The sequence below is a fragment of the Hylobates moloch genome, unplaced genomic scaffold, assembly GCF_009828535.3.
Source record: "Hylobates moloch isolate HMO894 unplaced genomic scaffold, HMol_V3 SCAFFOLD_18, whole genome shotgun sequence".
Classification (NCBI taxonomy): Eukaryota; Metazoa; Chordata; class Mammalia; order Primates; family Hylobatidae; genus Hylobates; species Hylobates moloch.
In genome coordinates, this window is record NW_026652293.1 from 65,686,622 (window position 1) to 65,712,235 (window position 25,614).

The 25,614-nt window shown below is 40.4% G+C and overlaps 1 protein-coding gene across 5 annotated transcripts in view; it reads right to left on the reverse strand.

Moving 5' to 3' along the window:
* Positions 1-25,614, reverse strand: part of PCNX2 (pecanex 2) — a 351,803-nt gene that overhangs the window by 118,883 nt on the left and 207,306 nt on the right. For all 5 annotated transcript variants that reach the window (XM_058430821.1, XM_032137273.2, XM_032137274.2 and 2 more), the window contains exons 22-23: positions 7,429-7,537; positions 1,683-1,812 (exon numbers count right to left, since the gene is read on the reverse strand). In XM_058430821.1, the coding sequence (XP_058286804.1) occupies positions 1,683-1,812; positions 7,429-7,537 (239 nt within the window). The remainder of the gene's footprint in view (positions 1-1,682; positions 1,813-7,428; positions 7,538-25,614) is intronic.

Below are 25,614 nucleotides of genomic sequence, written 5' to 3' on the forward strand. Positions count from 1 at the left end.
CAAGTCTTAAATATGTTGTACTTTCCTTCCCTGTTTAGGTGAAAGCATGAGAAAATGCCCCTCCTCTTATTTACAAGTATTTGCACTTTCCGGAAGCGTGACTTTCAGAGCTCCAAAAAGGTCCCCCAAATTATTTTCTCCTAAAAAACTTAAAGAGAAGCCAACTGTGGTAGTTTTTTTTTTTACTCTCTGGCTCTGTAAATATGCATGTCTCTTTAGACAAATGCAAATGAGCAGCCTTGTTATGTGTGAATTTCAAGACAACTTTACTTTTATTGCAAAATCTACCTCTCTTAGAAGACAAGAAATATACCAGAAACCTGAGGGCCTCCTTCAACTACTCACGGGCCCAAAGTAGGGCTCACTGGTTTGGTTAGTTTTCACCAGGGCACCCCTAAATGTGAGATTGTCCGAAGGAGATCCCCCCGAGTCATGGTAAACACCTACTAGCATGGGTCAAGCTGGGACAGGAAACTCTTTGAGGAGCAGTAAGAGAATAATCATCCTAGCTCAGGCCCACGTGGTGCTTACTTTGTGGCAGCCCCTATTCTTGGTGTTTTATGTATGTTAATTCATTTTCTCCTCACAAGTCTATGAAGTAGGTCCTATGATTTCACTTCCATTTTACAGATGAGGAAAAGGGGGCCTGAAATGATCAGTGTTAAGTGGGAGAGATGAGGTGTGAACTCAGGCAGGCTGTGTTCTAATCCCTAAGCCACACCACCTGTGCCAGAAGGATGCAAATTTTATAAACCATCTCTCGGGAGAAACATGAAGCCAAAGGTCTAACTTAATGATGGCCTCTGTGAGACATAAAAGACACATTGTAAAATGCTAGCACTCTGCAAAATGTAAACAAATTATGGAAAAAGGATTAGGGTTTAAAAGTAACAAATAGCACAAGTATGGCTAATAAATTAGGGCAGAGGAGATTGAAATGGAAGACCTGCCCCAACACATGGAGCAATCCAAAGGTCTCTGTCCCAGCTGAAGACCTCCAGGTACACATGCTTTCCTTCCCTGCTAGCTATTCTCAAGACCTTCCCCCAAAAATCATTAAGAGGTCTTTATGATTACTTGGTGAACCATTACTTCTCTCTTCTCACCTTCCCGTAAGAATAATACTCCTACTTCATCAATCACCAATTGCTTAAGGAAATTTATGACAGGTCCAAAAAGTGAAGAAATCATCTTCACTTTGCCGCAAGTTTTACGGCACTCAGAAAAATTGGTGGTCTGTTTTCCATAGAGCTCTGATGGTTGCCCACTTGTACAGGACTGTATATTTAGTATGCTCACAGAAGGGATGCTACAGACAGGAAAAAAGTATGCCATCCAGGGGCCATCTTGGCATATCAAAGGACATTAACAATGGCTTGTTAAACAACCCTCCCCTAGGTCACCTACGAAAATTGGCAGTGATAACTCACTTTTCCTTCACAACTGGTGAAACCTGGACTAGTATTCGTTGGCTAATTTGAAATCAGTCATGTTCTTTCCAGATCCCTGAGACCCAAGAGCTGAGTCAATGAACTGAAGAGGTCATCAAGAGAGACAGGTTTGGCCTGGCCCCACAGCAGGGGGAAGCCTGGAGCCAGAGACCTCCTAACAGAGGAAGGCAGAGGAGCCTTCTGAAGCACAAACTGGAGAAAAGTAATTGAGCACTGATTTTAGGATCTTACTTGTAGTTTTTCTCCCAGAATTTCACTGGCCTGACATATGATGTGATGAAAATGACACTCCCAAGAAATGGGCTCAATGGGGTAGAAAAGATTGATGTGGCAATCGTCTGAAAGAAAAGCATGGCAGAATCTGAGAATGTTGAGTTAAGGCAAAAAAAAAAATTATCATTCTTACATTTTTAAAATATTATTTCAAATTTTGATGAGTTTTCACTAAAGTCATTTTTTCCACCAAAGAAGGAACAAAGAACACACACTTAATTTCTCTATGTATAGATTTATAAATATAAAACTTTCAGTAGTACCATGCTAGGTATCATTTCACCACCATGTAAACCAAATGATTCTCATAAAAATCTCAGCAGTCTTAGTCTGATTCATGGCAAAGGTTTAATATCTAAGGATTGAAAAGAACAGTTGCTTTTCACTAAGATTATTAGCTGAACAAAACACACTAGGGTACATTTGCTAAAGTATCAAGTAGCTTTGTAAATAATTAATAGTAGATGATACTTTTTGAAAATAAATAATATAATTGTTTGGGAAGGTAGCATCTCTGTTTCTTGAAGAATGTTTTCCTACTGTTTGAAATATCTATCCATCTATGTATCTAGGTAGATGGATACACAGATAAACAGATATCATATATTGAACACCATTGGTTCAATTCAAGTCATATCTAGTTTTTAAGCAAAAAACACCACATGCACATGAAGTAAGTGTTTTGTGGGCCAAGTTGCTTCTTTAGGCATTCTTATATGAGTTTCTCACGTACCAGCATGCATCAATTTCACACACCTTGCTTGATGAAAGAGGTAATTGCTCAATATTAAACTTAGCATGTCTGTTGCTTTTGGCTTAAGCCCAACGGATCTTTGGTGATTAGTGGCGAGGAGCCAGAAGCAACAGTTCTCTGAGCAAGCTGGTCCCTTCAGGTCTCACTCCATCATTGGAGACTCCCAGCTGCCAATCACTCACCATCATTGTGGTGCAGAGGTTCTGTGGGCCTGTGGTTGGAAGCGCAAGAGAGAACTGCTGGCCAGAATCCACAGGGGTGGCAGAAGTCAGTGGAGAGCCAGACTGCCCAGGTCCTATAATATGGACATCCTTCCTGGTCCTAGGGTATTAGGACTTGGATCATTCTACTACAGATATGATCTGACCTCCTACAAGGCTGATCTTCCTACCGGGAAGTTGTTGACAGCTGTATCTCTCTCACTGCTGAACTAAGGGGGATCTTATTTCTGTAACCCATGTTCCAAAAGTTCTGTCAGAGAGTAAAAAAGAAATGCTTGGCACAGACAGGAAGACTCTGCATTTCATTATCAAGAATATAGAAGTAACTCGGACTTCTAAGTGGTTTAACATAACGTTAAACAAATTATGTGATAAAGGGGTGGGGGTGGAAGTGGGGATTCCCTAATGGCCCCATTTATATGTAAGATATAAAAAAGGGAGTGAGTCTTGTGCTGTCCACACTTTCACATACATTTTCGTAGATTTAAAATCAGATTAAAAAAAAATTAGCCAGGCATTGTGGCGCGCACCTGTAGTCCCAGCCACACAGGAGGCTGAGGTGAGAGGATCTCTGGAGCCCAGGAGTCTGAGGCTGCAGTGAGCTAGAATTGCACCACTGCTCTCCAGCCTGGGCAACAGAGTGAGACTCTGCCTCAAAAAAAAAAAAAAAACATGATTTTTTTTTTTTTCGAGAGTGACTTTTTTTTTTTTTTAAACTTTCTATTTACTCCCAAGCATTTTCAGGAGTAAAATGTCACATCCTCCATTAATAATCCATTCCAATGTTGAATTGTTTAGGTATCAAAAAGATCTCTATTGTGCTGCAATTTAAATCCAATTCTTTTTATTTTGACCTAGGTTCAAATAGAGAACTACAGAACAATATGCTACTGTGATATCTATTATCACCCATCAGTTTCCTCTTCTGAAAGCTGAAAATACCTAAATACTTCTGCCACAAAACACAACAAATTAGCTATTATGCTCCTCATCATTGGAAGAAAAGGGAATTGCACGCAAGATATCATTGAGTGAAGGTATTGAAAAAAATAGAAAGCAGAGTCAGGTCAGAGGTGGAGTTTTCTGAAGGGCTGTGTTGAGAAGCAAGGAAAAGGGAGAAGTCCCCACATCAGGGGATAGAGGGTGTGACAGGGCTTGCAGAGGAACCAGGACAAAACCAAGAGGAGCCAGGGCTGGGTAGATGTGCTAATATGTGATCATCTGGCTAAGTCTGTCTAATTTTTAGAAGATAGTAGTCTTGCATGGTCTCTACACATATTAAAAGGGGGGCTGATGTGGCTCTTGTTTTTGATTCTAAAATTTCCCCAGAGATTACATCGTACATTTTTTAAATGCCAGAAACAATTATCCAAAATTTAAGAAGTGAGGAAACTGTGCTAGTCTAAAAATAAAGTTCAATGTGGTAGGAAAGGAAATGACGTTTAATAGGTTAGAGGGAGGGTGGCAGTGAATAGAGAGGATCTTTTTTTGGGGAAAGATCAGTAAAGAATTATAGCACACTCTGGGCAAATATGAAAGGCTGTCACTACTACTGGCGAGGCAGCGCCAAGAAAGAAGAGATACTACGAAGAGTAGGCACATAAAGCCCTCTTTATTTCTTTCTAAGAGAAATAGCTGAGAGATTAACCTAAGGGGTAGTTGATCACTCCTTTAAAAGCACACTTAAAATGAAAACATCAATTATTTGTTTTGTTTGTTTTTGTTTTTGTTTTTGAGATGAAGTCTCGCTCTGTCACCCAGGCTGGAGTGCAGTGGCACCATCTCGGCTCACGGCAACCTCCGCCTCCCAGGTTCAAGCGATTCTCCTGCCTCAGCCTTCCGAGTAGCTGGGACTACAGGCGCCCACTACCGTGCCCGGCTAATTTTTTTGCATTTTTAGTAGAGACGGGGTTTCACCGTGTTAGCCAGGATGGTCTCAATCTCCTGACCTCATGATCTGACCTCCTCGGCCTCCCAAAGTGCTGGAATTACAGGCATGAGCCACTGTGCCCAGCCAGAAAACATCAATTATTAAAAGATTTTTTAAAATCATTAGAAGCGCAAAAGGATGCACCAAGTAGAAAGCAGCCCTCCCAATCTCCGGCTTTACTATAGAGAATCTGGCTAAGTCTGTCTAATTATTAGAAGACAATGGTCTTACATGGTCTCTACACATATTAAAAAGGTGAATATTCTCATCTTTCCCTGGAGGTTACAAGCTCAGAAGCTAACTGAGGCTATGGAGGGAGAAAACATGCTAGTACTGGAAAAAGCAATTTACCAAACAGTGCCCTGCTGGCCTGAAAGCTAATTCAATTCCAAAACAGAGCAAATTAGGCCCTTTTCAATGCTGAGATGGAGCCCACAGCTTCTTAATAGAGTGATAAAATAATTAACATTTCAAAATAATCCAAGATCCAGGGCTGACACTTAATAACTTAATAGCTTTGTCTGGGTGGCATGTATATCTAGTTTCTCAACTATTTATCTCATTATATTCTGAACAGCATGACGTTGGACTCCAAGGAACAAATATCTACCTTTACAACTGACGAAGGATGAGGTGGGTGTCCATGGGTATGGGGGAGAGGGTAAAGATCCCGTCAGTGGCCAGCCTCCAGGGAGGTCAATTTGAAGGCTCTGTATCTTAGCAGAAGGGGTGGAAGTGGAAGTGGGTGTCACTAACAGGGCCAGGCTTAGGAACAAAACAAGGGGATCCACTGAGTGCTCTAAAACGGAACCACCAAATGCCCAATAAAATCTGCATCTCGAATGTTTCCATGTTGTAAGACAATTAGTCTGTATATCGTGAAAGTATGTAAATTTAATGCTCACTATGCACAAGCTGAGATAAATCCTAATGCTGTCTTTATTCTTATAGGACTTATTAAGTGCCAAATACCATGTGCTCATGTGTGAACCCTCAACACGAATATAGGGCAAGTATTTGAAAATTATGGTTCCCAGAACAGTCTTAATTCAGTCGTGGAACTCCAAGGAATAATTAGTAATATTGAACTCACCTAACAAGGCATAAACATCAGCAAGAAATGCTACAGACAGATGCAAGTCCAAAGTTATGACATCAGGAATTATAACCTCAAGTTTTAAATTCTTGGTGCAACTCCTCAACAACAAATTTGCATTAATCTAATCATTTTCATTTAATACAGAGCAAGACTCCGTCTCAAAATAAAAAATAAAAAAAAAATTAAAAAAACATGCTTTAAATTCTAAAAAGGAAACTTTAGAAATACGTCAGAAAGAGATTAAAAATCAACTCAATATTTCACCTGTTTTTGTTTTAAAGGACTCTGGAAAACTGAAATTACTGGCTTTATAGAAAATGATTGCAGCTAAAGGGAAAGGGTGGTGCACAAGCTCAGGCTTTGCAAATATGTATATAATTTTTCCTTAGCTTGTTCTGCCAAATGACCTTGAAACACTTTAGAAATATCAATGCACATCTAAGAATAGCAACATAGAACAATGTGTATTGTGAGATCCACTCTTCATATGCTTAACTTTTTTTAAAAAAAAAGTTAGGGCCTAGAAGAAATCATTTTTCAAAATATAAAATATATTATCACTCAAGGATTATCCTAAACATGTTTCCATTCCTGTACACCAAGTTAACGTCCTAGAGATTCCTTAAGAATTGTCTTAATGAGCCTTATGTAAATTTCATATGGAAGAGAGATCTGAGTGGTCATTCAAGTTAGCTAACAGCAGCCTTGATGGATTGCCAGAGTTTAGAACTGTGGTTCACACACACTGATGGCATAAGAATCACCAAGAAAGCTTGTGGAAAGACAGATTCTAGGATCCCGCCCCGTGAAATTTGATTTAAAAAGTATGAGCTGGGTCCAGGAATCTACTTAGCTAATTAGTTCCTCCAGGGATTCTGATGCAAGTGGTCCCTGTTTCCTGGGAAACACACAGGTTTAAAAACTCTAAATTCACTGGGAAGGAAAACCTTTGAGGACACATTTTAGGCCTGAGTCAAATTTTAATTAATCTCTTTCTTCAAGAGTATTTTTAAAGCAATTTCTCTCTCCGCTTCCCCTTACCCACACGTGCACATATATAAAATTTAGCTATCAATGTCAAAGTGATGTTTAGAAGGAGCATCTCAAAATTTGTTAGGAAGTAAATTAAAACTATTATGTAAACATTGTAAAACACACACGGAAACCAAGGCTTCTTGGCTAATAGCCACTAAAAGACCATAATTTAATTTTTTAGTCTTCCAAATGCTGTTTGTACCTAATCTTGTGTTTCTGAATATTACTGAAGTATAATATGATAACCATACTATAAAATAAGATACACTTGATAAAAATGTATTGAATGCATTAACCCTATCCACAATGCTTAATAACAGCAAATTTATTTGCACTATTTTGCACAAGGCGACCAATCATTTGAGCAGTAACTTTCCATTTAAAAGACAGGGTACCTTAATGCAGATCTGGGCATGGGAAATGGAAGGACCAGAAAAAATAAAAGTAACTCCTGAATATGCATTAAGAAGCAGGAAGAGTTCAAAATTAAGAAATATCTTTTAAGGCTAAGTGGCCTAAAGGGATCCAAAGTGCCTCTTCATGTCCCCATTAAAATGTAATCTTAAAGACTTTAAAACCTTTTTATTGCCAGGGGTCAATGAAAAGCTTGCTTCCGTAAAATGTGAATCTCAGCTGGAGGGTGAAAATAGAAGCAGAAAGGATACGAGGAATGGCAAAGAGCTGAGCAAACACGTGAAACGAGGAACCCCAAGCCATCTGCCAAGGAGCCACATATGTCAGGACGAACTGTAACTTGTGAAGCAGGTCCCCGAGCTGAAAGTAAAAGAAAAAAAATTCATCAGAGAGGACAATGACAACAGTGGTAACTGCATCAAGGTCACTTAAAGGACATTTGTCAAGGTTAGGAAGGGGCAGTGAAACTACTGTCTGCCCTCTTACTCTTATCTTCCTGCATCTCATGTGGAATGCAGCCATTTAATGATATTTTGAAACAGCGACAGGCTGATCAGAAGAAATTTTGCATGGTTAATCTCAGCAGATTTATTATCTCAACCTATATATATGGTGTATCTCTCTGCCTTTCTCAGAAGAACAATCACAGCTTGGTCTTTCCTCCTTCATATTGGATCTTTTGGAGGGAGTACATACAGAAACCTATCATCATTTGACATTGTGGAGGTTTTTGTGTGTTAATTTCATTTTACCTCTTCAGCTGCTCCTACTGGAGAAAATAGCTCCATACCATTGAAATGCAAGTTACAAAGTACTTTAGAAAGCTAAGACAGGATATGAAGCTATTGCATTGGCCAGACAAGCCAGCACAAGGAAAAATCGAGTTTTGGGAAGATATGGAAAATACAGAAGAGAGACCTCACATAGGGTGAACTGTTCAGTGGTTTGATTGGAGATGGAGATGATAACTGTGTAGGGAAGGATAGAGAAGGATGGACTACTCTGGCTTTAGATCTCTGCATTGTGGTAAGAAGTGACTAATGAATCCCAGATGCAAAATTCTGCTGCTGTCACTTCTAGATGCGGTCAGTCAGTATCCCACCAGGATTTCTCTTCCCCAAATCCACATCTGATCTTCTTCCATAATGAAGACTTCAAATAGCATGCCATGTTTGTTCCTAGACTGACTAGCATTTGAGACAATAAAATACATTCACCAAGGCCATGATGTGAAATGAGAAGAAAAAATACAATTTTTAATTAGGCTCAATAGCCATTATATAAAACAGAAGGTCACAATGAAAACAGGGCAAGGGTTGGGCAATGGGGCCATTAAGAAAGGATTCAAGGAACCAAGATAACTGAGCCCTTCCGTGAAAAGCTAACCTGGTGATTTTGGAACCCAAAGATGAGGTGACCCTGATTTGTTCCATGAAATGTAATGAGGCAAAAGGAGGTTAATTTGAATCCTCTCCAAATCTCTGCCTCACTTTTCTGGTCTCTACTGATTCTCATAAATATTCTGGTTTAGGAGAAAAACTTTAAAGTAGAATAAAACATTATTGGATAGGCCATAGTATATGAACCAAGAATAAAAGGTCTCTCAAAGGCACAGCAGAGAGAATCCTTAAGAAGTCACAGGCATCTGGTTATTTATAGAACCCCTGGCCTAAAATCATGTCTACCAGAGACTCTAGTTACAAACCTAGCACTGAGTTTTAGGTGAAAGCTGAAGAATTTTAGATAGAAGAGAATGGAAGAATGATAGGGAGGGTGGCAGACGGTGAGAGGGAAAGAAAAAAAATAGGGGAAACAGAGAAGATAAAAGGAGGATTAAAAAAAGCAAGGAAATGAAAAATGAAAGAGGAAAACTAGATGATGTGATCAGGCTTGGGGAACTATAAGGAAATATCAGTTCCAGGAAAGGAAAAGAGGAGTTTGTTTTTTGCTCATAACTTTTCACTTTCTTCACTCTTACTCACTTGTATCAACCATAGAGGATTGATCTCGATCGGTTTCCAAGATCTTTCAGAAAGGTCACTTTGGTTTTAATCCTGGGGTTGATTTCAGCCTCCTGAATCCATTCTAGATGGGACTCCACAGCCCCCAGTGCCTTTGAGAGTTTGTCAATTGAAAGAGCAGCCTGTCACTCTGTCAACCTGAGGTCCAGTCTTACAAGTTTACATAAAATACAGTCATTTCCCTACCATCTTGCTTTTTTACCAGTCATTAGGTGACTTCTACAGATCAAGAAATGGATAGTTCTAACACAACTTCAAACTCTTGACTCAATTCTGTGAAGAGATACGATTTGCATTAAAATCCAGTATCATTTCCTTTTATCTCCACCATTAACCCAACTGGAAGGGGAACACATCAAGTGCCCAAGAGAAGACATGACTTCTGGGTTACCAACCAGGGCAAAAGCCCTGAAAAGTGGTGGTGGGCTCTCTTGCTCATGTGTACCTAACCAAACTCTATCAGAAAAAAATACCTCTGGATTTGAAATCTGCTGGTCACCCCCCTATTAAGAATTCTTAGTTGAGTTATTAAGAATTAATCTTGTGACTCATGTCTAGGTGAAAACTGCAAGCATGAACAAGATTACCTCATATGATGTATGGCCCCCAAATGCCCTAAAAATGAATCATGAGTTATGGAAAGTTACTCCTGTTAGGTTTTCTGTGTGTTCCTGTATCCTGGGAGGCATTTAAGCCACCTTTTGAAAAAGCTGATAAGTAGGTCAGCTACAGCAACTACAATCACACTGGCTGCCCCAGGGAAAGCTTCATCTGCAAGTTTGAAGCTCTAACAAGTTAAACTTTGCTGCGTTATGATTAAATGAATCCATTACAATTATTTTCTGCTTAGCACAGCAACTTGTATTTACACATAAGCAAAACCAGTAATCAGACATCTAAGGATTCCAGATATAAGCACCCTCCTGCTCTAATTGCAGCCAAAGCTCCAGGTATCCTTGTTCTTTTCCTATGACTCTCTATGCCTTTTTTTTTCATGAACTTTGTGAAGAATAAAATACATGCTTTGTAAAGCTTTTCAACATGAAGCTCACAAAATAGACTCCACTGTTCTCAATCATTGAAGAAGCCAGATATCCTGAATGTCATTTCTTTATGTAGTAATGATTCCTCCACATCACAGTAATTTTAATGCTCCTCTGTGAAGCCCACCAGAAAAAGGATGTGTTCTAGATGAGTCAGATGCTAACGCATGCCAATATTTAAAAGCATGGGCTTGAGGGCACGCTGCCTGAGTTTGAATCCCAGCTCTACCTCTGGTCATACATTTCTGGATCTATAAAATGGAGATGATAATAGTACCCCCTCAAAGTGTCATCTGAGAATGAAATGGCTTCATCTTTGTTAAAGACTTGGAACAGTGCCTGGCAAACATAAATGTTACAAAAGAGTTTGATAAATGTTAGGACAAGCGGATATCTTATTCACAACCTAGTAATTTTAGAGCCCTCTTCCTCCCCAAACTGAAACTTACCAAGTCCAGGTCCTCTCATTTTTTAGAGAAGGAAACCAGGCTCAGAGAGGTTAAGTGGATTGCTTAGGTCAGACAGCAAGTTATTGGCCCATCTGAAACCAGAGATCAAAGTTCCTGATTCTCCACCCAGTGATATTTCTTTCACCCCACTTTACCATGCCTCCTTGAGGCCATGGGCCTTCTGTGAACTACAGCAATAGGAAGAACCTGCCTGACACGCAGCAGCTACGGAAAGGTCCCCTTTATCCAAGATTTCCTGCTGACAGCAGAGGGGCAGGATCACAAGCATGAACGTCACACACTATAGCAGCAGCCACGATTCAGACAGATTATGGCTGCAGCCACGTTCTTTCAGGTACACAGTAAAAAAGGACCTGATTTGCCCTGAAACATCCTTTTCAGTAAAAAAACCTAATTAATAAAATATGATACTACCCAAAAAGCCTGATGACACTCGAGGGATCTCAAAACAGCCGACTGCTGGCTTACTTGTGCTTCTTGAATGTACAACTCCAAAAAGATTGATTTGGGTCATGTATTTTATTCTTACAGTGTGGAGAGACATGATCCAGGTTTAAAAAGACTCAACTTCATATTTTCCCTTTACACTTTGCCCTACTCTTTAAGGGTAAAATCAGGTAAAATAATTTAAAATGAGTGTGTATCAAAACAGCAATTTCTAAGCACAAAAGAAAACCTAAATATTGATCATCAATGAGAAAAGTATATGAAGAGGGGCCTCCTGCACCACATTGGCCATTGTGTATAAAATAATGAAACATTTAAGATAAGACTTCATGGAAACAGCCACACCAACACCTTTCCAGTAAGCATGGCCACGAGCATTATAATATTGTATTGAAGTACTTTAAATAGAAATCTCATTTAGATTAGCTATGAACTTGCATCTCCTTAGACAGTTTGAGGTCTTTGTTTTTATGAAGCTTATCTCACTCCTAACATTCTACTTCCAAGATCTTAAATCTCAGCCCTATTAAAATGCATAATAAACTTTACAAGTTACTGGAATATAAGAGAAAACAAAACCATTTGGGTTTTTTCCCACTTAAAACACTAGGAAAAGAGTAAAGAAAATCACAATGAGGGCTGGGCACGGGGGCTCACGCCTGTAATCCCAGCACTTTGGGAGGCCGTGGCAGGCAGATCACCAGAGGTCAGGAGTTCCAGAACAGCCTGGTCAACGTGGTAAAACCCTGTCTCTACTAAAAATACAAAAATTAGCCGAGCGTGGTGGCTCGCACCTATAATCCCATCCCAGCTACTCAGGAGGCTGAGGCAGGAGGATCACTTGAACCTGGGACGCAGAGGTTTCAGTGAGCTGAGATCGTGCCACTGCACTCCAGCCTGGGTGACAGAGAGAGACTCCGTCTCAAAAAAAAAAAAAAAAAAAGAAAGAAGATCACAATGGAGGAATTATGGCTGTTTTCCCAAGGAAAGCCACCGTAAATACTCTCATTTCAAATGACCTGTTTTGGAAATATCTTTTCAATTAGACCTAGACGTGCTGTTATATCTCTGCTATAGATAGTAAATACACAAACCAGCTTGAGAGAAATGTCTCCAAATAAAGGTGACCCCAAAACTTTTCTTTGCTAATACACTTGCAATAAGGCATATGCTATCTTCACTCTGGAGACACCCCTCCCACACACACTGTCCTTCCCTCAATGAAATAACTGGCTACTTACAGAATTTTCTTATATTTGGGCGTTGTCTTAGGAAGCTATACATCCATTTGATTAAAGTGCAATTTTCTCTCCAAATCCCACTCATCACCTTTTCGCCTATTGCTCCATCCTTACTAATCTCCCAGATTCATTCTATCATATGCCATTTTTTTGCATTTTGTTGTATTCAGTTAGTTCTTTCTCATCTTCGTTAACTTCACCCCAAATTTGGAATTATCAATATTTGAACTTAAACGGGTATACAAGGCTGAATGGCATCGCAGAAACTGGCTGCTGAGTTAAAGATGCACGGAGTTCACAGTGAGAGAACAGGAAGAAGCTGAGGCTCTCGAGTGCTTGGAAAGCAGCAGACGAGATGAGAAGAAATTTGGAGGTTCACAGGGAACCACGTTAATGAATTCAGGAGGGAGCCCAGCTGAGGGATTAAAAGCCGGGAACAAAGGAATTGTGGAAAACCATCAGATGTTTTGAGGAATAGGTGGTGATATGGGGAGTAGAAAAATGTTCAGGAAGGAATAGAAAAGTAAAGCTAGTGACATCTCAAATGTAGGGCACCATTTCTGGGGGAGGGGAAGCACCACTCTTTCAGAATAACAAGTTGTTAACAGAAAATATGATCATTCAATTTGGGGATATTAAATATTTCCAAATAGTAGCTGACAATATGAGATAGAATTTTGTAAAGTAAAAAACATATTCAGACAATGGTTATAACTCATTACAAGAGTGACTCTCAGGCCAGAAGCAGATTCTACCTCAGTAGACAATGTGTGTTGGGAGCCCATTAAATAGCATCCATCAGACTTTGCAAAATATTGATAGGCTTCATGGAGCATGATAATGCATAAAGGATACCATCCATTATAAAAATAAGATAATCAAAAAAGTTGTAAGAAAAAAATAAATAGTTAACTCAAAAAAGGGGGCACTCCCCCGGCCCCTGTAACAGTCAGAAGCAAAGAGGTAATTTGAAATAAGAATGGTTAAGTCTGAACTGACACCATGCCGACCCAAAGGGAACACAGACATGGATATAGGTCTTAGGAGCTGAGGAATTGGGTTTTAGCATACTTGAATGGGTTCCATGTCCATAAAGAGCAAATTATAAAAAACTTCATTTACCAGTGCTGGGAAAAAGCAAAAAGAGTTTTCCTTCTGCCTGCTGTAGAGTAGATAAAAATCTGTCATCCACGATACACCAAAACCTCAAGTCTTCATAATACAGGGCAGTGGGATTTAAATTTAAACTATTCCAGTAAGGTGAAAATTTAAAAACAAGAAATTAACATAAAAGGTAGTGGAGGATGATAAAACTTCCTCACAGGAGTAAATGCAAGAGATTCATTTTTTTTTTTTTTGGCTCCCACGAGTGACAACATACAACATTTGTCTTTCTGTGCCTGGTTTGTCTCACTTAACATAATGTCCTCCAGTTCCAATCGTGTTGTTGCAAATTGACAGGATTTTATTCTGTTTTATGGTTGAATAAATTCCATTGTGTATCTATACACGGTTTCTTTATCCATTCATCTGCTGATGGGGACTGAGGTTGATTCCATATTTTGGCTGTTGTGAATAGTGCTATCATAAACATGGGAGAACAGATATCTTTTTAATATGGCGATTTCTTTTCTTTTGGATAGATAGCCAGCCTTGGGATTGCCAGATCACATTTCAATTCTAGTTTTAGCTTTTTGAGGACCCTGCCTACTGTTTTCCATAGTGACTGTATTCATTCACATTCCTACCAACAGGGTATAAGTGTTTCCCTTACTTGCTAGCCTTTGTAACATTCTGATAACAGCCATTTTAACTGGGGTGAGATGATATCTTATTGTGGTTTTGAGTTTCACTTCTCTGATGATTAGTGATGCTGAGCACTTTTTCATATACTTGCTGCCCATTTGTACGTCTTCTTTTTGAGAAATGTCTATTCAGAACTTTTGCCCATTTTTAAATTGTTATTAATTTTTTTTGCTATTTAGTTGTTTGAGTTCTTTTTTTTTTTTTGAGAGGGAGTCTCGCTCTGTCGCCCAGGCTGGAGTGCAGTGGCGCAATCTCGGCTCACTGCAAGCTCCGCCTCCTGGGTTCAAGCAATTCTCCTGCCTCAGCCTCTCCGAGTAGCTGGGACTACAGGCGCCCGCCACCACGCCCGGCTAATTTTTTTGTATTTTTAGTAGAGACGGAGTTTCACCGTGGTCTCGATCTCCTGACCTCGTGATCCGCCTGCCTCGGCCTCCCAAAGTGCTGGGATTACAAGCGTGAGCCACCGCACCCGGCCTTGAGTTCTTATGTATTCTGGTTATTAATCCCTTGTGAGTTGAATATTTTGTAAATATTTATCTCCCATTTTGTGGGTTGTCTCTTCACTTTGTTTATTCTTTCCTTTGTTGTGCAGAAGCTTTTTAGCTTGATATAATCCCATTTCTCAATTTTGGCCTTGGTTGTCTGTGCCTTTGAGGGCTTACTCAATAAATCTTTGCCCAGTCCGATGTCCTGAAGCATTTCCCCAGTGTTTTCTTCCAGTATTAATTGTTTCGTAGTTTCAGGTCTTATATTATTTAAGTCTTTAATCCACTTTGATTTGAGTTTTGTGTATGGTGAGAGATAGGATGAAACTAGATGTTTAATCCCTCTGAATATACATATCCAGTTTTTCCAGCATCATGTATAATGTTTTTAAGTTTTTAATTTTTGTGAGTGCATGGTAGGTGTATATATTTATGGGATACATGAGATATTTTGGTATAGGCATGCAATATGTAATAATCACATCATGGAAAATTGGGTATCTATTCCCTCAAGCATTTATCCTTTGTGTTATAAATAATCCAGTTATATTCTTTTAGTTCCTTTCAAATGTACAATTAATTTATTATTGACTATAGTCTCCTTGTTATGCTATCAAACAGAAGGTATTATTCACTTTTTCTATTTTTTATACCCATTAACCATCACCACCTCCTCCCAATGTGCCCTTATTACCCCCAACCCAGCCTCTGGTAACCATCCTTCTATACTCTTAAGAGTTCAATTGTTTTGATTTTTACATCCCACAAATAGATGAGAATATATGGTTGTCTTTCTGTGCCCAGCTTTTTTTATTTAACATAATGACCTCCATTTCCATCCATGTTGTTGCAAATGATAGAATTCTTTTTTATGGCTGAACAGTACTCCATTGTGTATAAGTACCACATTTTTAAAAATCCATTTACCTACTGATGGACACCTCAGTTGCTTCCAAATCTTGACTATTGTGAATAGTGCTGCAACAAACATAGGAGTGCATATATCTCTTCAATATACTGATTTCCCTTCTTTGGGGGCATATAGCCAGCAGTGGGATTGCTGGATCATATGGAAACTCTATTTTTAGTTTTTTGAGGAACTTCCAAACTGTTCTCCATAGTGGTTTACTAATTAACGTTCCCACCAATAATGCAAGAGGGTTCTTATTTCTCCACATCCTCACCAGCATTTGTTATCACCTGACTTTTGGATAAAAGCCAGGTGATGCTGATGCTGCCAGTCTGGGGACCACATACTGCAAAACATTGCACTACAGGGCTAGAAACACAGTATTCAATTTTCAAAGCACTGGAGGAAAAAAAGGTATGTGTTTCTGCATGTGTTGGGGTATGGAGCTTTAGGTTAAGGATGTATTGGGAAGTGGGCCATTGAGGAAGGAAGCAAGGGTGGACTTCAATAAGGAAGAAACAGGAGATAATGAAAGTGACTGACGAGGGAGAGATGGTTTTGTTCTCTAAGTAACCTGCTTATTTCACCTTGGAGTGAAGTGGTAGAAATAACACAGTTTATGCACACATTCTGTCTTCCTTTTCAATTTCCTGCGTCTTTAATTCCATGTTAGCCTTCCTCTAACTCTGCCATATATGAAACAGCTTCTCCATCTTTGAGTTGTATTCTATTTAGCTCTCTCTTCCTTGTGGAGAAGAAGCAGCTTCCTGGATTCTGCTTTTGGGGGCTTCCTCTCCTCCCTCTTTTTTTTTTTTTTTTTGAGATGGAATCTTGCTCTGTCACCCAGTCTGGAGTGCAGTGATGCAATCTTGGCTCACTGCAACCTCTGCCTCCCAGGTTCAAGCAATTCTCCTGCCTCAGCCTCTTGAGTAGCTGGGACTGCAGGCATGTGCCACCACACCCGGCTTTTTGTGTTTTTAGTAGAGATGGGGTTTCACCATGTTAGTCAGGATGGTCTCGATCTCCTTACCACGTGATTCGCCCGCCTTGGCCTCCCAAAGTGCAGGGATTACAGGCTTCCTCCCTCTTAAAGGTCTTATAATCTTGTGTGTAGCGAATCCTGCCCTTGGGAAATGGGTATGACAGCCAAGTTCATTCACCTCCTATCAGGATACATGCTGCTGGCTTTTACCCACATGGTACTTCAGCAAGATAAACAATGTTAATGTATGAGCTATAAGGCAACTTTTTGTAATGCCCTCCTGTCCCTCTAATCTCCTGCATACCTCTCTGGATATCTAACTTACACACTGTCCTGAGGTTTTTCTATTTGTAATAACACTTCATCAATCTAGTACATATAGGAATAAGATGGTTCATGTAGTGATTTTTCCATATAACTGAAGCTTTCTCCTGTAAACACTGAAACTTTCCACATTTATGCTTTATGCTATTTAAAACAAAATATAATAATACGAGTTAACTTAAAAAAAAAGTACAGAATTACACAAAGTATACAGCGAAAGTTTCTGTTACCTGCTTTACTCTGACCTAACTTCCAGTACCAGTCATAGTTAATGACTATTTGAGGAGTTATCCTTCCTGCATTTTCTACACATGAACATGTACTATACACACACACACACACACAAACACGCACAGCCTTTTTTTGTGACTTGAATTAACAAGGTTGGGTGCAGTTTGTAGTCTCAGCTATTCAGAAGACTGAGGAAGAATCACTTGAGCCCTGGAGATCCAGGCTGCAGTGAGCTGTGATCAAGCCACTCCATTCCAGCCTGGGTGACGCTGACACAGTGAGACCCTGACTCAAATGAAAAAAAAAAAAAAAAAAGCCCTGCTAACATTGTTTGTCCTGGGTAAGGCTATGTCTCAATCACGATCCACACTTGGACATTCCAGCTATGTGAAGCAATATAGTTTCAATTTTGAGTTGTGTTTTTGACATTTGCCAACAAAAACCTCTAATATACCAAATTTATCCAAATTTCATGTAAAATTAAAATACTTCAAAAGGCTTCTGGTTTCTTCTCTGGGATATACAAAGCTGTAAAGCATGTTTCTTCCACCCTTACAATGAAAAAAAAAACCCCACAAACTTTAAATACATGACTTTTCTAAAAATCTCATTACAGAACTGAGTTGTAGAGCAGACAGCTCTCAGAGGCACGTGAACCACAACAACTGCATCTTGAATAGGAGCTGAGTAAAATGAGGCTGAAACCTACTGGGCCACATTCCCAGACACTTAAGGCATTCTAAGTCACAGGATGAGATAGGAAGTTGGCACAAATTACAGGTCATAAAGACCCTGCTGATAAAACAAGCTGAGGTAAAGAGGCAGGCCAAAACCCACCAAAACCAAGATGGCGATGAGCGTGACCTCTGTAGTCCTCACTGCTACACTCCCAGCAGCGCCATGACAGTTTACAAATGCCATGGCAACATTAGGAAGTTACCTTATATGGTCTAAAAAGGGGAGGCATGAGTAATCCACCCCTTGTTTAGCATATACTCAAGAAATAACCATAGAAATGGGCCTCTAGCTGCATTCTGGGCTGCGCTGTCTGTGGAGTAGCCATTCTTTTATTCCTTTACTTTCTTAATAAACTTGCTTTCACTTTCTACTGAAACTCACCCTAAATTCTTTCTTGCGCAAGATCCGAGAACCCTCTTTTGGGGTCTGGATTGGGAATCCTTTCCTGTACCACACCTAGTCCAAAATCTAAGGAGAGAAAGATACCTTCAGGGAGAAAAGAGACAATAAGCACTCACTCACCTGGGGCAGATGCAACCAAAGCTGGTGGGAAAATTTTGGCCAATGGAGTTAATGAGTTGGTGAACATAGCCAAGTGTGGGCTGGTGGGACAGTGTAAAGCCTCAGGGAGCCATAGAAATTGTCGGCTCCTTTTCTCAGAATTCTATAGGGTGTTCACAGAAAAGACTGGTGAGCACCCTAAGAACATGTCTGATGTGGTGCAGACCTGAAGGGAGAAACGGCAGACATGCACAGGAGCATGTGGCTCTGCCAGGCCCTTCCCCCAACTCTCCAGTGGAATAAAAAGTGTAATCTGTGGAGGAAAGGTCAATAAATGTTGTTGTCTTTAGGGCACTGATGAAAACTCACTGCAGCTGGTGGGGAAGGGAATGTTTAAAAACGAGAAACTCTCCTTCTGAGGAAGGGGCAGGAACACCTGCTGGGCCCAGGATTACAGATGGGGGAGAGCGAGGAAAGCTCAGGACACATCCCTGAGACCAAGGGGTTTCATTAGAAAATTAATCAGAATGTCCTCTGTGTCCCACGCCCTGCCACCAAGGTAACAAGTTTCAAGTAAAGAGTAAAACATATACCAATGGGAGAGGGACAGGAAAGGTATAAGAGCATGCAGCCACTCTGAGGTGCAGCCTGAAAGCTGGGGACCCAGCAGACTTCACTCTGGCAACCCTGCCTCACTCTCCAACCTGAACACAAGTTATCCCTCCAGGAATTCAGGATCCATGATGCCCTGAGGATAACCACAGCAACAATGAAGCTCAACACTGTCCCACTCGCCAACTAGGTTCATTCAACTCCTCCCCCCATATCAGAAGTCTAGCAAAGGAAATGTATGCACATTTTCAGGCATAAAAACTATTTACCTCAGTCTCTATGGGCCTCCACAAAACATCCAGCTGTCAACCAAAAATTATGAGGCACATAAAAGGGCAAGAAAGAAAATTCACTCCTAGAAGATAAAGCCATAATCAAAGTAAGACTCAGAGATGACACATATAGTGGAACTCGCTGATAGGGGATTTAAAAGAACTGTGATTAATATGCTAAGGGCGGTACCGGAAAACAATGCAGGATGAAAGATTGAATGGGTAATCTCCGCAGAGAGATGGAAGCTATAAAATAAAAAGTCAAGTGGAAATGATAGAAGTGAAAAACACAGTCACAGATATAGAAGGCTTTCTTTCCACAGGTTCATCACACTGGACACAGTCGAGGAAATAATCAGTGAACATGAAGACAGGTCAGCAGCAATGGCCCACACTGACACACAAAAATATAACTGAGTTCAAAACTGCAAACGCTACTGAGTATCCAAAACCTTCAGAGCAATACCAAATTGTCTAACGTAGGCACGTTTCAAACCTCAGAAAGAGAAGAGGAAGAGGGCATAACGAAAGAAATATTTGAATAAATAATAGCCAAGAAATTTCCAAAATGACAGACACCAAACTACAGATTCAGAAGATCAGGCAGGGCGCAGTGGCTCACGCCTGTAATCCCAGATCTTTGGGAGGCCTAGGCGGGCAAATCACCTGAGGTTGGGAGAAACCCCATCTCTACTAAAAATATAAAAATTAGCCGGGCTGTGGTGGCACACGTCTGTAATCCCAACTACTCAGGAGACTGAGGCGGGAGAATCACTTGAACCCAGGAGGCACAGGTCACAGTGAGCTGAGATGGTGCCACTGCACTCCAGCCTGGGCGACAGAGGGAGACCCTGTCTCAAAAAGGAAGATCAGATAGTATCAAGGAGCATAAATATACAAATGAACAAATGAATAAATAAACAAACAACAAAAACCACATGCAACAACTGCTGGAAACAAAAGATATATATTCAAACTGCTGAAAACAAACGACAAAAAGAAAATCTTGAAGGCAGCCAGAAAAAAGACACATTCCACAGAGAAGAACAAAGGTAAGCCTTGCAGAAGACTCCTCAGAAACCATGCAAGCCAGCAGGTCATAGAGGGACATCTATAAAGTGCTAAGATGGTTGGGAGAACTGCCATCTTGTGGAACTATCAACATATAATTCTATTCCCAGCAAAAATATCTTTCAAAAATGTAAGAGAAATACTTTCTCATGCAAACAAAACTGACAAAATGTCTTGCCAATAGACCTACACTCAAGAGCTGTTCAAGAAAGTTCTTCAGGCAGAAGAAAACTTCAGGTCAGAAACTTGGATCTATACAAAGATATAGAGCATTGGGAATGAAATAAATTAAAATCATGTTTAGAAATTTTTAATTGCTCTAAAAGAGCAATTTTGCTCTAAAGCAAGAATAGTAAACAATGGATTGTGTGTTCTTAGCATATGTAAAAATAAATATATGACAATAATAGCACAAAGGATAGGAAGGAGAAATAATGTTAAAGTTCCTTACACTACATATAAAGTGGTATAATATCATTTAAATGTAATATTATTTAAATTTAATATATATTTAAATTTATATCGTTTAAATAATATACCACTTTCTGTGTAGTGCAACAACACCACTTATACCTTTAAAGGCAGATACTGATGAATTAACTTTTATATTCCTAATATAAGTGAATTTAAACGGCACAAATAATATGTCAGTAGAAGAAATAAAATGGAATAAAGAAGTAGTTCAAAGTGACATCCCCTCAAAGATTATCCTGTTATCCTTCTCTCCACTGCCCTGATCACTTGTCTCCTTCTAGAGACTCTTAAAATATTTGGCATATCATTTTTTATCACACGGAAAGTCGTACAGAATCTTGACAGCAAGAATGGGTGTTGGAGTCAGACAGACCCGGGTTCTGATGCTAGGTCTGCCTCTGTTTAGTTGTGAGATGGGTTTCAGTCCACTGAGCCTCAGTTTTCTCATCTGCAGAGCAGACTGGTGCCTACCTACCTCAGCAATTTATGGTGAAGATTGAACAAGGTCATCCATGTACCTTTTTAGCTCAAGAACCAGAATATTATACGTACTCATAAATACAGGTTATTTTACTGATTGCGCTTATGAGATTGTTTCAAAATTATTCATTTATTTTTCGAGACAGAGTCTTGCCCTGTTGTCCAGGCTGGAGTGAAGTGGCATAATCATGGCTCACTGCAGCCTCAACCTCCCAGGCTTAAGCGATCATCCCACTTCAGCCTCCCAAGTAGCACCACCACACTTAGCTAATTTTTGAATTTTTTGTAGAGATGGGGTCTCCCTATGTTGTCCAGGCTGGTCTCAAATGCCTGAGCTCATGCAATCTGCCCACCTCGCCTCCCAAAGTGCTGGGGTTACAAGCGTGAGCCACCACACCCAGCCCCAAGTTATTTTTTATATGTCTATCTCTCCTGCATCCTCCATTAGAATGCACTGTCATTGGCAGCAGACACTGGTATTATTTACAGTTTTACTTTTATCTTCTAGAAGATTTGTAGGATCATAGTAGGTATTTCAGTAAATGCTTTTCAGAAAGTGAAACAAGTGACTGAAGGCCTCAGGTGTTGTTCCAGTTCATCAAGCGTATAGGCTATAGGAGCTTGGGTTCAATGGAATTTTTCCTATTACTTCATGATTCTCATTTACATGCCAGATCTTTGCAATTTTCACTGCTCTTTCTGATAAGACAGGTATTTATCCTCTCTTCCTCCCTGGATGTTTCAAATTTTATAGTAACCATCTCAGTCTCATTCATAGCCCTTCTTCACCTAAGGTAGAAACACCATGGTTTGGACCACTCAAAGTACTTCCAAAACTGCTAGTTCAAGGAAAGAAAGAATGGGAAAATCTGTGACCTTGAAGATCTTGTCCTAAATGTGAGCACCTGGTACAGAATCGAAATCTGCAGGTTCTAAATGTACATCCTATAAACAAGATGCCTACAGCCAGCACAGGAAGGCAGATGCCAGTGGTCAGCCTTGCAAGGAAAAGGCTTCCCTGGCTCTTCACCAGATTGAGTTCTCTATTCTGGAAGCATTTTAAGGAGGGCCTTTCAGAGGGCACTCCTAGGTATTAAATGAGGAAGGTTTTCAAAATTCTTTCAGCAAGTGAGTCTAGAGTTGTCACCTGCCTTGAATTCCTGAAGCCACTCAAGTAGCCTTTGTGCCTTAAGCACACCTTACTTCCCTGCTCCTTAGAAGATTTACCAGCCCTGGCTCTTCAATTCTCTCTATTAATGAAGGCACATCACTGCCCAGAGGGACTGCAACATTTAACCAGTAAGCAGGCTCCTTCAGCAGAGAATGCTGCAAGCTTTTTAAAAAGATGGGCGTTCGTAAATACTGCTTTGATGTATCAGCAGGGATAGATGTGCCTGTGTAGATCTTTGAACAATATAACCAAGTTCACATATTTATTATAGTATACTTTGACATGAGAATTAAGCAAAAATGAAGAAAAATATTTTAGGTCTTGCATGCTAGGCTTGATGTCCCAAATGGGGAGAAAAAGCTGACTCTTACTTTGAAGGCTGAAGGGCAGAGGAGTTACTAGCATGTATTTCAGCCCCTCCCATGAGATGAACTGCAGTAACTTGCATGGTTTGAGTTAAGGGAAATCATCCTCTTTGTGTGTGGGTGCCATCCTAGGGAGCAGAAGACAAAAAAGTGGATGTGTTAGGCTGTAAATCTTTAACTAAGGGATGTGTAGGGTCTGTGCAGGCACTTTCCTGCAATTACACAATACAACACTAAGAATGCAGCCACAGGCTGTGGTCACAATGCAGTGAGATGGCCAGTTGGGTGACATCAGCTTGTCATCACCAGGGTAGATTTACAGCTAGAAGTAGATTGTGGTTTATTCTTCTTGGTTTTGCAAGAGGGATTCTGATGACTAGACAGCACAGAGCAACAAACTCACAGTGCAGCCGCCAGCTTTACTGGCCCTGTGCTAACTCCCCACTGTGAACAGGACAGCAGGCAGCAGCTAGACAGCTGAACAAGATTCATAAGAAGCCAAGAAAATCAAAACATACACCTTGAGAAGCCAGAGGAGGAACTCTAAGTAATTCATAGGCTCAGTCTAAAAGCCTTGCTTCTCCCCGTACTCCCTTCCCCCACCACTATGAGTCAGCATTGCTCTAGAATAATAAAATGCCACCCAACCCCTGCATCCAAGCTAAGAGTTTATTTCTCAAAAAACAGTTTTCCAGCTCGGAAGCTCTCAAATGAATTCAGTCAATATGTGATGAGTAATTATTATGAACCTGCCTCTTGTAAGATGTTGTGTAAGGTAGGAAAGAAAGAAATACAGCAGTGGTCTCATCACTGAGGCATTTCTGGTCTTCCTGGGAACACAGATGCACTAGAGGTGTGTGTGTTCTTTGTTTTCAGGCATAGTGCAGGCTTGTGAAATTCTTTCCCTGAACCATCCTGGGTGGCAGCTGAGAGTGAAAATGTATCCCTGAAAGCCCAGAAAATGTGTTTTGCCTATGCAGTGGCTGCATGGAACTTCTGCAAACCAGTCTTTACTACTGAGCCTGTGCAGACTCAAATAGCACTGAGTTCAAGTCAGCCTCTGTAAGTGACTTAGGATACGCTAATGAAGAGTCATTGTAAGAGAGCAATATTCAACATTCCAGAGTTTCATTTCATATCTACTCTGCGCCTGACTGTGTTCTGCAAATTGGGGTTCTATCAGTAACCAAAAGAGACAAAGATCTTTTCCTTCAAGGAACTTAATAATAGTGGGAGATACAATAATATAATAAACAATTATAAAGTATGTTATAAGATGATGACGGCTATGACAAAAAGGTAAAAAGTAGTGTGAGTACTTAAAAGGGTGAAAGGACTGGAAACCTGGGGTGAACGGTGAAGTAGGGTAAAATTACAATATGAAACTGGGTGGTCAGGGCAAACCTGACTGAAAAGGTGAGATCTGAGCAAAGGCTCGAAAAAGGATCGAGTCCAGTGGATATCAAGGGAGGAACATTTAAAGACAAAGGAAACAGAGCGTGGAGTCTCCAGTGGCAGCACATCTGGCATAGTGGAGGAACTGCAAGTCTACCTGGGTTGGGCATGAGGAAGAACAGAAGAGGAGGTCAGAGTAGGAACGGAGACCAGTTGGTGCTGGGCCAGTGTCATGGGTTTGACTTTTACTCTGTATGAGGTGGTGAGTCATTACAGGGTTTTGGGCAGAGAAGGTACACAATCTGGCTTGTGATTTGAAAGAAAGACTCTAGAGATATTTGGTTTCTGCTGTGGCATGTAAAAAGCTTGGAAGTTATTTTTACAAGAAGAAGAAGCTGGATAAACAGAAAACTGATGGCTCGTCTCGACCCATCAGATCACTGATATTGCAGCGGTCACTGCCACTCTGGACTATGGAGTGACAGGCGCATCCAGAAAGTCACAATGGAGATTAGCTTCTGTGGGGCAAAAGTTGCTGCGGCCATGAACTCCTAGGAACATTTAAATGATAATTTTCATGAAGTTCTACAGGCTGAGGGTGGCCTAGCATGAGATTAAGAAACTCACAGGTACCACGGTCTTAGGGAAGGGCCTACACTGTCAGGGGTTTTACTTCCAGAAGCCCCACTAGGTTCTCACGGTGAAGATCAAGAAACATCCCCTCACAGCTCTGGTAAGAGGTGGGGAAGATAAAACAATGCAAAACACACAGGCTTATCCTCCAGAGCATAGCACTGCACAGGAGCCGATCCCACGTAGGAGAAAGAACTTCCTTCCACACCAGTTTACTCCAGTTTATCTCACTAGAAAGAGGAAAGGAGGAAGAAACATAGTCATTCGGTGACAGGGCTTAAAGGAAATAGATTGAGACTACTACAACCAGGGAAGGAAGTAGAGGGCATTAAAAAAAAAGTTTACCACTTTGGAAACATTTGTGAAGGTCACAGCCCGGAGACACAGGCCCAGTTAAAAACAGATTTAATTGGAAGCTAATACAATGCTCCCCCTACCCCACACCTTACCAGCACACCAACAGGAACTCAATATAATAACACTAGATCACAGATAATAGAGCTACAAGACATAAAACGTTTCTGAGGAGAAGCTTTAAGGGAAACCAAAAGTCAAGATGAGACAAAAACAAGGACACTAGAAAAATCTGAAGCCTCTGAGACCCACAGCTAAAGCAACATTAAACATGGCCTAACTCTTAGAGTAACATAAATTCTCACACCAAATGCTTTCTTACCTCAGTTCCTGTTACCTGATACAACAAGTTCAACTTTCAACAAAAGATTAAGGGCATAGCAAAAGGCAAGAAAAAATGTAGTTTAAAGA